The sequence below is a fragment of the Manis javanica genome, chromosome 4 (assembly GCF_040802235.1).
Source record: "Manis javanica isolate MJ-LG chromosome 4, MJ_LKY, whole genome shotgun sequence".
NCBI classification, from domain to species: Eukaryota; Metazoa; Chordata; class Mammalia; order Pholidota; family Manidae; genus Manis; species Manis javanica.
In genome coordinates, this window is record NC_133159.1 from 505,463 (window position 1) to 519,795 (window position 14,333).

Sequence of the window (14,333 nt, forward strand, 5' to 3'; positions counted from 1 at the left end):
GCCACGGGCCCCGCCGCTCCAGCTATCCGACGGACGCGCGACTCGGGCAGTTTGCAAACCACGTGCGTGGGTCGCGGCGAACGGCCAGGCTCCGGAAGGACCAGAGAGAGGGGGCGGGCGAACGGGGCCCACGCGCTCCACAGCGGGCTGGCACTTCGCACCTGCTCCCTAAATCTTGCCCCGCCTCCGCTCCCCGGCCCTTGGCAGCCAGGGGGCTGGGAAGCTGGGATGCCGGGGCGGGGCGAACGAGAAAGCGCAGGCGCGGGAGCGGAAGGGCGTGGCCAGGCTGCGTACGCGTGCGCGCGCGCACGCGCGCGTGCTGGACCCACGTGCACCTCCAGTGACGCTCCGCCCTCCCAGGCTCTGCTCGCTGGCGTGGTCATGGGCTCGGGCCCGGTGGCAGGCTGGGTGCGGGCGCGGTACCTCGTGTACTTCCAGTACGTGGGCACGGACTTCAAGTACTTCCTCCGGACCTCCCACACCCATGCCCGCGACTCCCGTGCAACCCGGCGCGCCGGGGAGGGCGACCTCCGCCCGTTAACGTGCGTCCTCCTCTGCCCGCAGCGGGGTCGCGGCTGTCAGGGGCGCCCAGCGAGCCGTCGGGGTCCAGAACTACCTGGAGGTAAGAGCCGCCGCCGCATGAAGGGGGAAGCAGGGACGGGGCAAGGGAAGCCGTCCCTCGGGCCGGGTCTTCGCCCGCTCTGCCCGCCCCGCCCCCGGCGTCTTGTCCCCGTAGGAGGCTGCAGAGCGGCTCAACTCGGTCGTGCCGGTCAAGTTTACCATTTCCAGCCGCACGGACGCCGGGGTCCACGCGCTGGGCAACGCGGCTCACTTGGACGTGCAGCGCCGCTCGGGCTTGCCGCCCTTCTCTCCCGAGGCCCTGGCCGAAGCCCTCAACGCTCACCTGAAGCACCCGGCCATCCGGTGAGCGCCACTTTGGTCTCCCTGGACTGGCCCACTGCGGGTGGAGGCCAGAGGTCAGAAAGGACTTTGTGTCTGCACAGAACTGGGGCGTTGGGGGAGATGTCAAGATGTCACTTGGGTGGGTAAGTCACGCGGCTCTGCTGTGCCTGACCTCGCTCCCACAGGGTAGTTCAGGCCTTCCGTGTGCCCGACGACTTCCATGCCCGCCATGCTGCCACATCCAGGACCTATGTGTACCGCCTGGCCACCGGCTGCCCCCGGTATGACCAACTGCCCGTGTTTGAACGAAATCGATGCTGGGCCCTGCGGGCAGAGTGAGTGTGGGTGTGGTTGAGGAGGAGGAGGTTGCCAGGCCTACCTGGTTGGCCCCTTTCTCCTGACCACTCATCTGGCTCCCTGCAGCTGCTTGGATTTGGCTGCCATGCAGGAGGCTGCCCAGCACCTCCTGGGGACACATGACTTCAGTGCCTTCCAGTCGGCTGGCAGCCCGGCCACTAGCTCGGTGCGCACCCTGCGCCGAGCCTCCATGCACCCTGACCTGGCCGGCCCCTTTGTCCTCGCCCAGGAGAGTAGGTGAGAACGGCGGCCTGCGTGTTGGCCTCAGGCTTTGTATAGGGACAAGGCTCAGGCAAAGGACGGACATTGCCTTTCTCGAGAGCCCCCGGCCCTGCCTAGGGCCTATTTTTTGCGGATGGATCTTGGCAGCTGCTGAAAAGGTTCTACTGTGGGAGCAGCAGCAAGCCAGTGCCTCTGGCCCAGCCTGACTTCCAAAACCTTCCTCTTGGGCCAGCACTGAAGGAAGGCGGGACTTCTGTACAGACAGCCTCTGACTCAGCACCTGAGTTCCTAGCCCAGGGCTGGGGTGTGTCACAGATGAGCTGGTCTGGAGCCCACACCCCAGACCAGGACCTCAGTCCCTGCAGCCCCTCCTCCTGAGGGACCTGTCCCTGTGGTTCCCAGAAGGCTCTGCTGTCCCCCCCCCACTGGCTTCACTGAGGGTGGGATGGTCAGTTGGGGTCCTGGAGGTGGAAGAGAGGGTACCGACCAGTCTTCCCCCATATCCCCGTCTATCTCCCTTGTCTGGGCCCGTGCTGTGGGTTGGGGCTGCCACGTGGCCTGTACGTAACAGGCATGTGTTCTCAGGAAGTTGCGGTTCTGGAGCCTGGAGTTTGAAAGCCAGTCCTTCCTGTACAGACAGGTGGGCCCCATCCTGGGGGCAGTGGCAGGGGATGGGCTGGTGTGGGAGGCTGAGGCCACCATGGTAACTGCAGTTGTGGCTTGCAGGTCCGGAGGATGACAGCTGTGCTAGTGGCCGTGGGGCTGGGGGCTCTGACACCCACTCAAGTGAAGGCAATTCTGGAGAGCCGGGACCCCCTGGGACAACACCAGAGACGTGTGGCCCCAGCCCAGGGTCTGTTCCTCAAGTCAGTGTTCTACAGGGAGCTTGGTAAGACCAAGTGGCCTGGGAAGGCCCCTGCACAGACCCCAGTAACAGACCACCCTCTCACGGATGGGTCCTCACTGGACAAGGGGCTCTGGTGGCAGTGCCAATGAGCCCTTCTCTGTCATCCCAGCAGATGGGAATCCAGCTTATGCCCAGTGGGAAAGCCAGGACCCAGAAAACAGGGAGATCCCGCCCTGAGCTGCAGACCTCAGGCTGGAGACCAGCAGGCCATGGGCAGGTGGCCTGCAGTGAGGTGAGGGGCCTCCTACCCAAGCCCCACTTCTGACCTAGCCCTGTAAGCAAGTTCCCAACTGAGGCGGCTGGAGAGGGTGGTGAGGCGCTTGACCCCTGGGACAAAGCAGGGGCTCTGCAGCTCAGCTGGAGACTAGACCTGGGGCCGGCCCAAGTGCCTGCAGAGAGCCCCCCGCCCTCCATCTGTCCGTAGGTCCTGCCTCCCCATGGCCTCCATACCTCAGATGACCCCCAGACACCCAGCTGAGGTCAGGGCAGCTGTGACACAGTAGGCCCAGCTGCTGGAATCTGCCCAGCTCTACAGGCCCATGCGCCTGGCAGGAACCAGCCCTGTGCCATCCAGCTCTCAGCCATCAGGCCAGAGCAGTCCTCCTGCCTCCCATCGCCCTGAACCTGCCCAAAGTCTCCACTTCCCTGGGCATCCCCATCTGCCCCAGGTGGGCCACGCTGGGGACGGACTGCAGGAGACAGTATGAACACCAGGACAGGGGCACTCAGCCTTTGGTTTTACTAGAAGTGATGCCCCCAGAGCGCCCACACATCTTCTGTGGGCTCAGGGTAGAAATAAAAGGTGAAAAGGCTCCCAGGCCTGCTTGCTTCTCCAGCTGCAGAGGGCCACTTGGGCAGGCATGTGTCACTGTGGTCTTGTCCCCAAAGACCCGGCTGTGGGCTCCACAGCTGGGGATACAGATGGAAGAGCCAGAGCACAAACAGTCCTGGCCTAAAGGCCAGTCCCCTTGGACTGGGGGCCAGCTGGCCTCAGCTGGGGGTCTGAGGCAGGCCCTTCTTGAGCAGCGATGTGAGGTGGCTTCCTAGCTCTTCATCCTGTGGCCGGGGGTGGGGGTGGGGGGCACTGTCAGTCCACCTCCCTGACCCACCCCACCAGTTCTGGCCTTCTGCCAGGCACAGGATCCCTGGGACCTGCCGCCTACCTGGTAGGTCCAGGAGACCAGCAGCACCTTGGTGCCAGGGTCCTCTGAGTGGGCTGCGGCCTGAATGAGGATGGACTCCACGGTCACAGAGCCATCAGGGAGGTGCTGAATGCAGTGGTCCTTGAGGGTGCTGCAGGGAGGCAGAGTGAGACCCTGCCATGTACCCTCCCCACTAAGGCTGGAAGGGAAGGGTAGGTGCCCACCTCTTCAGGTGGCTATAGACACGTGAGACGATCTCCTGCTCCTTTCGCGTGTCATGCAGGTGCACACGGCAGGTGAAGCGCAGCTGGTGTTCGGCCAAGCCCAGCTCTTTGAGGGCTTGTTCTGAGGACACTAGCCGGAAGTTCTGTGGGGAGGGGGCAGGTCAGGGAGTGTGGGATTGGGTACCCCCACAGTGGCCACACGTGCACACTCACACTGTCCTTCATGATCAGGGTGCCATGCAGGAGTCTGGGCTTTTTTGCATCAGGATGCAGTCCTGCAGAGAAGGGAGCAGAGACTGGAGCTGCCAACAGGGCAGTCCACTGCTGAGCAGCCATCCGCCCTGCCCTGCTTGCCCTGCCAACATACCCTGTGCCATCTCCCGTTTCAGCAGCCCCAGCGAGATGCCCACGGGGATGCTGGGGCTCGTGGGCAGTGTCACCGTCTCACCATTGGCTGGCATGTAGCAGCTGACCCCTGGCCAGGGGGACAGAGTCTCAAACCAGGCCTGCAGGCATGGACCCTGTGGGCGGTCCCTGCCTGCACCCATCAGGCCCACCCACCCAGGCTGCCTACGGAACTCCTGCTCGATCTTCTGCTTTAGGAACTCCATCTTCTTGGCCTCCCCGTGTACCAAAAGCACGTGCTCAGGCTCTGCCTGGCCCACCAGCTGCATGATGCCCTTGGCATCGGCATGGGCACTGAAGGACATGTACTCCACCTGCATCTTGACCTCCAGCTGCAGCACCACAGAGCACACGGGCAGTCAGCAAGGTGGCATGCTCTGAGGGCCCACAACCCGCCCAAGAGGGACCCAAGGAGCTGTCAGGGAGTAGGTGGGGACTCACCACCTGCCGCCCCTCCATCTCTAGCTTGCGCTGCCCGCTGAGGATTTTGTGGCCCACAGTGCCCTGCACGCAGTAGCCAGGCATAATGACCTTTGGGGGAGGGAGCGATGGAACTCATGGATACCCTTGAACCCCAAGTGGCCATCCACCTCCATCCCCGGGCTTCCTCCTGGGACATCTCCCTAACCCGCCCTTTCTGCGTGTCTGACTTGAACCCCCATGGAGGCCCTTTCCCTTTGCCAGTGGCTCCTCCTTCCAGGCTTTCCAGTCCCTGTTGCAGACCCAGACAGGCCCAGCAATCTCAGCACAAGCCAGCCCAGGACTGTGTCAGCTGCTCAGGAGGCTGGAGGCCTTCCTGCCTTGTGGACAGGATGACCCAACGGAGAGTCACAGCTACCTGGGCCAGGCCCCAGGGTACCAGGCCCTCTCAGGAAGGGGCTGGTGTCCCCAAGCCAGGAGAAGCCCCTTCCCCTAGCCTCTTCAGTGCTGGAGGCCCTCCTGGGAGCTGGACCCAGGGCCAGGCTCTCACCATGTTCTTCTCATTCCCTGCCCACTTGCGGAAGATCTGCAGGGACTGGCCAGCATGGAGCATCCCTGGAGTGGCAAACACGACCTGAGGGGTGGGCATAGGGAGTCGGGAGCTAAGACGACGTATACTGGCCGCAGGTCTAGCCCCTCCGCTGCTCTCAGTGCCTCTTGACCCTGCGCCTGTCCCAGGGCACCCCCTTCCCAGCTCCTGTCCCTCCCAGCATGGGTGTGCCCTACCCAAGGGAGACCTGCAGGCCACAGCGCAGCAGCACCCACGTGGACACCCGGCGCTCGCCCTGGGTGGCCCAGCCGAGAGCTGCAGCAGGCACAGGGTGGCTGTCCCCACCTGACCCCACTGGCCAGGGCCTCACCATCGGACCCGGGTTGTCAGCAAAGGCTCGGTCGAAGGCCTTGATGTGCTTGAACTCAAACATGTTCCTCTGGACAAAGGTCTTGCGGATCTTCTGGTTGGTCCAGGTAATAAAGAGCTTGTAGTAGTGGTTCGCCTTCTCTGTCAGGCCCGTGGAGAAGTAGATGGGGGCCCTCAGGTTCATGCGCTCCCTGAGGGTGGCACAGGGCCTGTGGTGGAGGCTGCCTGGGCTGGCCCTGGTCACCCCCATGCCCTGTGCTGAGTCCAGTGGAACAGCCCATCATCTTCCACCCCTATGGCCGTGGCAGGCCAGGGCCCTTGGCCCAGCCCCCCACAAAATGTTGGGGCTAACAGAGGGGACACAGCAAGTGTGGGGCTTTGTGCTGTGTGTGGTCATGGGCTTTGTGGGGTCCCCACAGGCACTGGCACCCGAACCTCAGTTGTGCTACACCCAACAGCTGCCATGACTGTCTCAACTCTTCACTCAGAGCTCTGTCTGGAGCTGGGCCGAGGACCCTCCTGGGCTGGGTGTGGGCTGCACGGGAATGGCCTGGCTCATCTGGCACAGGCACTCTGCTCTCTACCACCCATAAACCGAGGCTCCCAGAATCCGTCCCAGCTGCACCCACCAGAAGGTTTCCAGCAGGATGCAGAGCTCCTGGGCACGTCCCAGCGCAAACACAGGGATGAGCACCTGCGGAGGGACAGCGAGTCTGGCTCAGCAGGAGCCCCTCCCTTGCTGCCCACCCGTCTCGGGCCCACGTCTGAGTACAGCAAGTGGGTGGACGTTCACGTGCCGGCTCCCTGTGGCCGCCTTCTCAAGCAGTGCTGGGAAGACCAGCCCTGCCAGCAGCTCTGATGGCCGGAGGCTGCATGCATGCAGAAGTCACGGCCAGGGGAGAGCCGGGGCCCTGTGCAAACCACAGGCTGCACCAGCATTCTGCCCTGTAGTCCTGCTCCAAGACACAGTCTGTCTGGAAGTGACTGTGGTGTATTTTCTGACCTGGAAGGACAACCCGTCCCCTTCACTGGGATGAGACACAGGGGCGAATGAGCCACCCCCAGAAGGGTCTTCTTCCCAAACCTTCCCTCCACACTCAGAAGGCAGAGCGTCCCGCCTGCTGCCTGTGGGCCAGGGGCAGCCATAGGGCCTCCCCTGTGGCTACGTGGGCACATGGCCCAGAGTCTCCCTGGGGCTCCCAAGTGGCCACCTACTTTCCCGCCACGCTCCACAGTCTCATGGACCTTCTTCAGGAAGTCTCGTTCCCGGCAACGCTTGGAGTCACGGATGGTTGTGGCGTATGTGGACTCTGTGATGAGCAAGCTGGGGCGGCATCTGTCGATCCAGGCGGCCCTAGGACAGAGGTGGACATAGCCAAGATAGACAGTCCATACGGCTGCAATGAGCAACACCAGCCACCACCTTCTGGGACCCTCTGGCTGATAGCCTGCCTCCTCGGCACAGGCCAAGGAAGTCATGTGTCATAGGCAGACCCCTGGCCAACAAGAGGAGAGACTCTGCTCCACAGGGGAAGACACACAGGGGACACTGATTCAAGGACCATGCAGGCAGCTGGCACACCCAGGGGTCACTGCGCTCTGGTGAGGATACCCCACAGAATAAAATACATTGGCCTACTTACCCCAAATGCCGGTCCGGGGTCATGTTATAATCACCCTGGCAAACAATGTGATGGTAAGGAGAGTGCCCGGTTTCCTGGCCAGGCAGTCCCTCCTGTGCCCCAAGGGCATCCACTGACCGTGTAGACCACAGACTCTGAGCCCACTTTAATCTGGAACATGGCTGCCCCCAGCACATGGCCTGCATAGTAGGCCTTGATTTCCAGCTCATCATCCACCTGTGGGGAAAGGCCTGAACTCAGCTCTGTGGGCTGTGCCAGAAGGGTGGTGACAGCTGGGGGGCTGGGAGGCGGCGGGCACAGGGGAGATGACATGGTTCCCTCCGCTCCTCACACACACATCTTCAGCCGAAAGCAACAGAGTCAAGAGACGAGACAAGAAGGCCAAGAAACTAGAGTCTGAAGGAGCAGACGGGGACTCCTGGAGTTTTCAGACATGGACTTTTAAAGGACTGTGATTAATATATTCACATACATTAATGGAAAGTGAGAGACAGGATTAAGAATGTTGGCAAAAAAATATTTTTAAGAAGTACAAGTTGTAAGACCAGAAGCTATATAATAAGCTAAATTAAGAATTTAATGGATGAGCTTAATTGCATATTATATGTAACCAAAAAGATAACTGATGACCTGAAATGTACAGAAGGGAGTGTTCTGCAAGAAGCACAGGAAGACAGGAGGGTGGGGGAGCACCTGAGGCGTCACCCCGCGCTCAGCTGCTGAGAGCCCCCCACAGGGGACGAGCAACCTTGGGAGAACCTGACAAAAGACAGTAAGCCGCAGATCCAGGACGCCGGCGCCCTGAGCAGTGTGAACGTGAAGAGGATGGTGGGTAGGTCCAGCCAGCACACCTGCCAAAGCCTAAGAGGAAGGACATAATCCTACAAGCGAAGTGAAGGCTCTCCCCTGAGCTGGTCAAAGCGAAGGAAGTACGCCAGCCCGGACGTCCGCAGCTGAGGGAGGCGTCCCCAGGAATGGGGGGGAGACACGCCCACCTGCAGACGGGTGGGACCACCCCACGGGCAGGTTCACACTGGCGCTCTTCAGGCGGATGGTAAGTCATCCCAAACGAAAAGTAAAGAACACAGGGAGCAAACGGGGGCAAAAAGGGGAGACGTGAAGGTGACCTGAAGGAAATCTGCCCTCAGCAGCACTAAGAGCGACGTCCACGTGGGCTGCACACTCTGGAAACGAATGTACAGAAATAACTGCCTGTAGGTCTGGGGAGGAGTGAATGGACTTCGAATGTCCTGAGACCCTTGCATCGCCCGAGGAAGAGGCAAGAGCCCCAAGGGCCTTAGGTCTCGTTGTCACGGCTGCGCTCTGTCAGCGCTACCGCTGTGAGCTATAAAAGCATGTAACCACTGACCGGAAGACACATGGGGTTTTTAAAAACCGATTAAAAGAAGGCTATAAAGAAAAAAACTCAGAGCAAGCAAGACAAATGGGAAGCAAATGGGAAGAGGGTAGAGCTAAACCCAAACTTATCTCATTAAACACAGACCCAAGCGCCCACCTGAAGGACAGGCTGTCAGGCTGGACTAAAAAACCCAATGTGCACGCCACTCGGAAGAGCCACATTCATCATATGAAGCCGAAAGGCTGAGAGTGAAGAGATGCGAGCCCACGCACTGCTCAAGGCCCCACCCAGAGGCGGAAGAGGCAGGAGCAGTGCGGCAAGAGACGTTAACGTAAAAAGCACAAATGCTTCATACTGACAAAAAAGTTTCGAATAAAATGACCATGATGTGTAGCACAGTGCCAAGCGACACCCACGACCCTGAGGAGAAAAAGGCACATCCATCCTTTTTGTGATGAACTTCACCAAATCTTAGGTCAGCTGCCTGTTCAAAACCCCGCACTTCGCCCGACATGCAGTTACTGAGACAAAGCCCGGACTCGGGGCTTGCCCGTTTCACCCATTGGCCTCCCCAGATGGTAGCCTGCGCACCCAGACCTCAGCGGGCCTGACCCAGACCCTCGTGGTTCTCCGATGGCACCAGTGTTCCTGCAGGGGGTGCCAGCCTGTCCCTCTCTGGCCTCTTCAAGGTGCTCAGGTACAGAGCTGGGGTGTAGTAAAGAGAGGCCCCACATGCTTGGGGGTGGGGCTCAGCCCCAGTCCTACATGCCCTTGCCCCAGTGCCCACTGGGCTGGGACCCAGTCCCCCGAAGGGTAAGCAAGATGGTCTGCGCAGGACCTGACCTGGACTGTCTGATGGAGGTGGACGGCCACCACCTTCTTCATACAGTCTTTGATCATCTGGGAGGTGAAGAAGTTGGCCTCGCCCTTCTTGTCCACGGCAATCTTGCGGTAGTCTTCCAGCAGAATGGGACAGATGGCCTGGGTGGGGTGGGTCATGTAGATAGGCCCGTCGTAGCCCACCATCTCACTGAAGTAGGGGAGCGCCCCGCAGTGGTCCAGGTGGAAGTGGCTGGGGCAGGCAACACAGGTCAGCCAGGGCCACTGCTCCCCCACAGCACCCCCACCAGCAGCCGCCTTCACTCATGCAGGGCCTACAGTGTGTCTCCTATACACTGGGCAGTGAGAGGTGAGCAAAGCTGATAAACCTGCCATCCTCTGGACTCAGACCAGGCGCCCAGCACAGCAGGAAATACGTGGGACAGATGGCAATGCACTGTACCAAAAAAGGAGCTGGGGGCACAGGGTCTCAGGACAGTTGCCATCTTCACTGGGTTGTCAGGAAGACACTGTGGCATATGAACTGGGGCAGGAAGGAGGTGAGACAGCACCAGGAGGCCTGGAAAGGCACTGGGGCAGAGGGAACAGCAGGGCCATGCCCCCCAGTGGGTGAAGCAGACCCACCAGGTCTAAGAAGGAACTGAGGCCGCAGGAGCCTCAGAGCAGCTGAAGCCAGGCTGCCCTAGACAGGCTGCCTCTGGCTGGCGTATCCCCAGGTTGTGTGCTGCTCCGGTCACCTAGGTCCGTGGTGGAGGTCAGGGTCACAAGGGCTGGATCCCAGAAACTTTGGTGGACTGCAGGTGTAGTGGGAGGGAGGGAGGGGAGGGAGGGGCCCCATTCAGCCAGGCTCAGGGGCAGGGTGGATGTGGGCAAACGGGGAAGCGTGAGGATCCAGGACCAGCAGGAAGGGTGTGCTCACTGCTGCCGAGCGCCACCGAGAGGCTGTGAGGGTGCCCGAGAAGCAGCGTGGGGCCTGGCAAGTGAGATGCGCCATCGCTGCATTGGTGGGGCAGGTCCCTGCATGGGCCTGCTGCCCTAGCAAGGCCTCATCTTCCTGGGACGCCTGAGGCTCTCATCCACAACGCTCAGGGGCACGGACCACAGGCACTCACAGCACAGAGTGCCCTCCAGCCCCGTCAGCACTTGGCTGCCTGCAGCCTGCAGGGAGCAACCGCGAACATCTGCGACCTCACACAAAGATGTCCCCTGACCTCGGGGATGCAGAGGGCTGGCCCTGGCGGGGAGCCACACAGGACCCAGGACAGACCCCTGGCTGGCAACACACCACAGTCCGAGTGGCTCTCCTGGGCTCCTAAGGGTCTGGATGTGGAAGCTGGCACCTCACAGCACTATCCCTGGCCATGGCCACCCACCTGATGATCACACAGTCCAGGAAGTCGGTCAGCCGGCCATTGCGAGTGATGTAGGAAAAGTCAGGGAAGCGCCTCTGAGAAGCCAAGAGAAAGTGTTAAAACACAGCAGGCTGCAGTCTCCAGGCAACAGGGTAGCTGGTACTCTAGGGAGCTTCCCCCAGGACATACGGGGAAGTGAGGGTACAGGCTGAGCCTGGACACCAGGACCCCACCCAGGTGGGCTGCGCCGGGACAACTGACTGCTCACAGCCTCCAAAAGGCAGGGAGGGTCCAACTGCTGCAGCCAGCAGCCCATCCAGGGTGGGCCAGGCCTGCCCACACAACCCTGCAGGAGCCTGCTGGCTCCTGCTCTGGCACAGACCAAACCAAACCCCATGAAAGGTGCCCCACCTGTCAAGCAATGTGTGGGGGCTGCCCAGGAAGGCAGTGATCCCTGGCCCACCTGCCTATTGGCAGTGCCCGCTTGCCAGACTCCCCACTCCATGGTCAGAGCCTGAGACTCCAAGGCCCAGGGTCCTGCTGCAGACAGCAACAAGGAACAGTGCGCGTGGGGGCCCTCCCCAGCCCTGCGGGGGCCCCCAGGGCATCCACTTAAGGACTCACGTCATCGTTGAAGCCCATGTGCATCCCGCAGTCCAGCATGACGTTCTTGCCCGCAATGGAGACGAGGATACAGCTTCGGCCCACATCCTGGCCGGCCCCTGGGCATGAGGGTGGGGTGAGAGGTGCCACCACACCCCTCTCCTATCCCTCATCCCTCCCCACTGCTGCAAGCGATAGCCCCAGTCTCAAAGCTAAGACCTGGCTGCCTGCCCCAGATCCCCACTGGGCTCTCTGGGTCCTTGGCCTTCTAGACTCCTCAGCAGGCTGGGGAATCTGGACCTCCGTGTGGATGACGTGTGAGGGGAAGCTGCCACCAGCTCCACATGCTGGCAAGGGAAGTGCAGAGGTAGGGGTCAAGGTGTCTCCAACAGCAAGTAAGTCTTCCCTCGTGCCCTCCTCCACTGCACCTCCAGCCCCAGACCCTGCCACTACTGCCCAGGGTCAGATGGAAGAAGCCCCTCACTGGAGGTGGCGAGCCCACCCACTTGAAGGCAAGGGACTGAGTAACAAATGCTGGATCAGTGGCCCCAGCACTCACTGGAGGCAGGCCAGCCCTGCGAGTCTGCCCACCCCTTCTGAAACCTCAACTGGAGCCACATACGTGTTGTGGGGTCCCCTCCCTAGGACCTGCCTCTAAGAGGCATCTCTTGGTTTCACCACAGAGAAATGCCATGTGGCCTTAGCCCAGCCAGAAGGAAATGGCCCCAGCTGACCAGCAATGTCCCACCACTGCGTCCCCTCGGCCACCCCCCAGCCCAGACCTTAACCTGGGTCCCATCCACATTCCTATAGTCCAAGCCCCGCCCAGCTGCTCCAGCCCCAGCAGGGCACATCCTGGCCACCTCATATGACCATGTGTCACCTCCTCTGGGGCCTAGGGCCTCAGGAAGAAAGGGGCACAGCCTCGGGAGGCCAGATGACAGCAAATAACCTGCTTCCCATCTTGTTCCTATGAACTTTCCTCTGCTAGCCACCTGAATCTTTTGTTAGCACCACACACACCAGGGTGACTGGGCCACAGCCCAAGTAGGGCACAGGCTGGTCCTTGAGAAGTTGTAGTCGCCTGCAACAGTGGGTGATGCCAGCCCAAAAATTTGCCTGCATGCCTCGGGCAGCCCAACCTCAGGTGGTAGACTGGAGGTCTCCCACAGGCCTGCTCCTGCCCCCACCAGGCCATGAGCTCCCTGAGGGCAGATCTCAGCTGTCTGCTCACTGCTGCACCTCCAAACCCAAAGCCATGCCTGGCTCAGAGGCCCTCCAGACATTTGGGAAGGAGCAAGGGCCACCCTCTTTACAGGCGAGGATGGAAGCCATGGAAGTCATGGCATCAGCCTACAGGCACACAGCTCCAAAGTGTGGGGCCAGGGATGGTTTTCTCACTCCAGAGCCCAGCTCTTAGACACTGGCTGCCTGCTCCCAACGGGACACACAACAATCCCAGGAAGCAAAGATAGTGGCCTGCACTGGGCAAGAGACATGGGGACAGAGTCTAGGGCACACAAGAGGCAGGACTCAGAAGAAGACAAAGGAGATGCCCTGCCCACAGCAGCTCACGTCCTAGGGCTAGGAGACAAAGACAACAACCACACACTCGGTGCATCAGGCAGAGGTCAGCACCACTGAGGCAGGGAGGGGGACACAGAAACTTCCAGAACCATGACAGGTGTGTCCTCCCTGAGATGACACTTTCCAAGCAAGGTGGAGAGAGCAGCCAGGGAGGAAGAGGCAGCTGTGCAAAGGCCCTGTGGTGGGAGTAACCTGAGAGGATGCTCCATATGCAGCCCAGGTGACCAGGGAGCCCACGAGACAGACACTACCCAAGGGAGACAGCAGAGCAGCAGCAATTCCGCTGTGACGGTGCTGTGGCTGCGACCTTGGGGTACCGAGGTGCAGATTTGGAGCGACAGAAGCAGTAACAAGACAGGAATATTCATTGAAAGTGAGCAGCAAGAAAAGGAGATAAATGGGAAAGGGGGTGCTGAAAGGAGGATGCCAGAAGCAGGGGGGCACAGGGGGCTAAAGCAGCCAGGGGGGACCCCGTGCCAACAGCTACCACACCACGGGGGTGATGACACAAAGGGCAGTCCGGGGATGTGCACTACGTAGCACCCAGCATGCCAGGGGCAGGGGTCGACAGCTCAGTGTTCACACTGGGGGCCGGTTGCTGTTCTGTTAGGACGTGGAGTCGTGTGGGGCATCTGTGCACGGCCAGTGAAGGAGGGGAGGCAGGTCCCACAACAGCCTATGGCACGTGTGCACAAAGAATGCGCGGACACCTGCGGGGGCTGACCACCACAATGGGAATCTCAGGTGTTCCTGGGACCCTGCATTCCGTGTGACCTTTCCTGCTCCACACTGTTCCGTACCGTTTCATTTCTTAAAACTGCGTTTATACCGTTTGCAAAAAGCAAAGCTGCTTTCTTAACGTTAAGGACGTCAAGTAAAACAAGGTTTGAACTGAAGGAGGATGGCCAGACTGGGTCAACGAGGGGCCGCAGGTAAGCTGGGCGCAAGGCGCATGGAGGAGGTGGAAGGAAAGCGAGGGGAAGAAGAGGGAGGCAGCGGGCAAGGCGCCTGAGGCATCGGTCCACGTGCAGGCGAGGTGACCGTGTGGGCAGGGGACCCGGGGCCGAGGCACGGAGGGGGGGGCAGCGTCCGCTCGGCGCCTGCTTTGGGCCGCGTGCTCGCTGCGCTGACAGGTCAGCCGGGCACGAACGGGGGCGTCGGCCGGGACGCGACCCCAGCGCCGTCCCTCCAGCGCTCCTCCGGGCTCCTTCAGCGGGGCCTGCGGGCCGAGGCCTCGCTGACCGCCGCCCAGCCCCACGGCGAGGCGCCGGCCGCGCGCCCTTCACTCACCCAGGGGAGTGACTCTGATCTCGGGCATCCTGCCGGGCGCACCCACCAAACCGGCGGGATCTCCGCAGCCCGACCAGGCCTCCGCCTCTCGCGACCCCGACTCGCGGCGACACACTGCGCAGGCGCAGCCCCCACAGCTTCCGGTGCGCCTGTCCGAAA

The 14,333-nt window shown here is 61.2% G+C and overlaps 2 protein-coding genes across 3 annotated transcripts; one reads left to right on the plus strand and one right to left on the minus strand.

Annotated features, from left to right (window-relative positions):
• Window positions 1–80: 80 nt before the first annotated feature.
• On the plus strand, window positions 81–3,201 carry PUSL1 (pseudouridine synthase like 1). The gene is given in 9 exon segments (XM_073232995.1): window positions 81–458; window positions 565–622; window positions 737–924; window positions 1,089–1,238; window positions 1,327–1,497; window positions 2,068–2,189; window positions 2,192–2,371; window positions 2,470–2,621; window positions 2,814–3,201. Coding segments are annotated over 9 exon segments (1,305 nt in total). The 5' UTR covers window positions 81–228; the 3' UTR covers window positions 2,868–3,201.
• Window positions 3,104–14,330, minus strand: INTS11 (integrator complex subunit 11). 2 transcript variants are annotated; one of them, XM_017679345.3, is made up of 17 exons: window positions 14,175–14,330; window positions 11,319–11,416; window positions 10,716–10,789; window positions 9,346–9,574; window positions 7,260–7,358; window positions 7,143–7,177; window positions 6,715–6,853; window positions 6,129–6,193; window positions 5,501–5,690; window positions 5,131–5,214; window positions 4,602–4,691; window positions 4,330–4,492; window positions 4,123–4,230; window positions 3,969–4,030; window positions 3,756–3,898; window positions 3,553–3,682; window positions 3,104–3,445 (listed from the first exon to the last, which is right to left on the minus strand). In XM_017679345.3, the coding sequence occupies exons 1-17, from the start codon at window positions 14,200–14,202 to the stop codon at window positions 3,380–3,382; spliced, it is 1,803 nt and encodes a 600-aa protein (XP_017534834.1). In that variant the 5' UTR covers window positions 14,203–14,330; the 3' UTR covers window positions 3,104–3,379. The 2 variants fall into 2 exon arrangements, with proteins under 2 accessions (XP_017534834.1, XP_017534841.1); XM_017679352.3 differs by having other exon boundaries at window positions 11,319–11,405; window positions 14,175–14,311.
• Between the last annotated feature and the right edge of the window lie 3 nt (window positions 14,331–14,333).

What these genes read in the sequence shown, in the direction of transcription:
- INTS11 (XM_017679345.3), bottom strand. Translation starts at nt 14,202, where the DNA reads ATGCCCGAGATCAGAGTCACTCCCCTGG. An exon ending in GATCAGAGTCACTCCCCTGG is followed by an intron (nt 11,417 to 14,174) that starts GTGAGTGAAGGG and finishes CCTCATGCCCAG; the next exon opens with GGGCCGGCCAGGATGTGGGC. An exon ending in AGATGGAGGGGCGGCAGGTG is followed by an intron (nt 4,493 to 4,601) that starts GTGAGTCCCCAC and finishes GTGGTGCTGCAG; the next exon opens with CTGGAGGTCAAGATGCAGGT.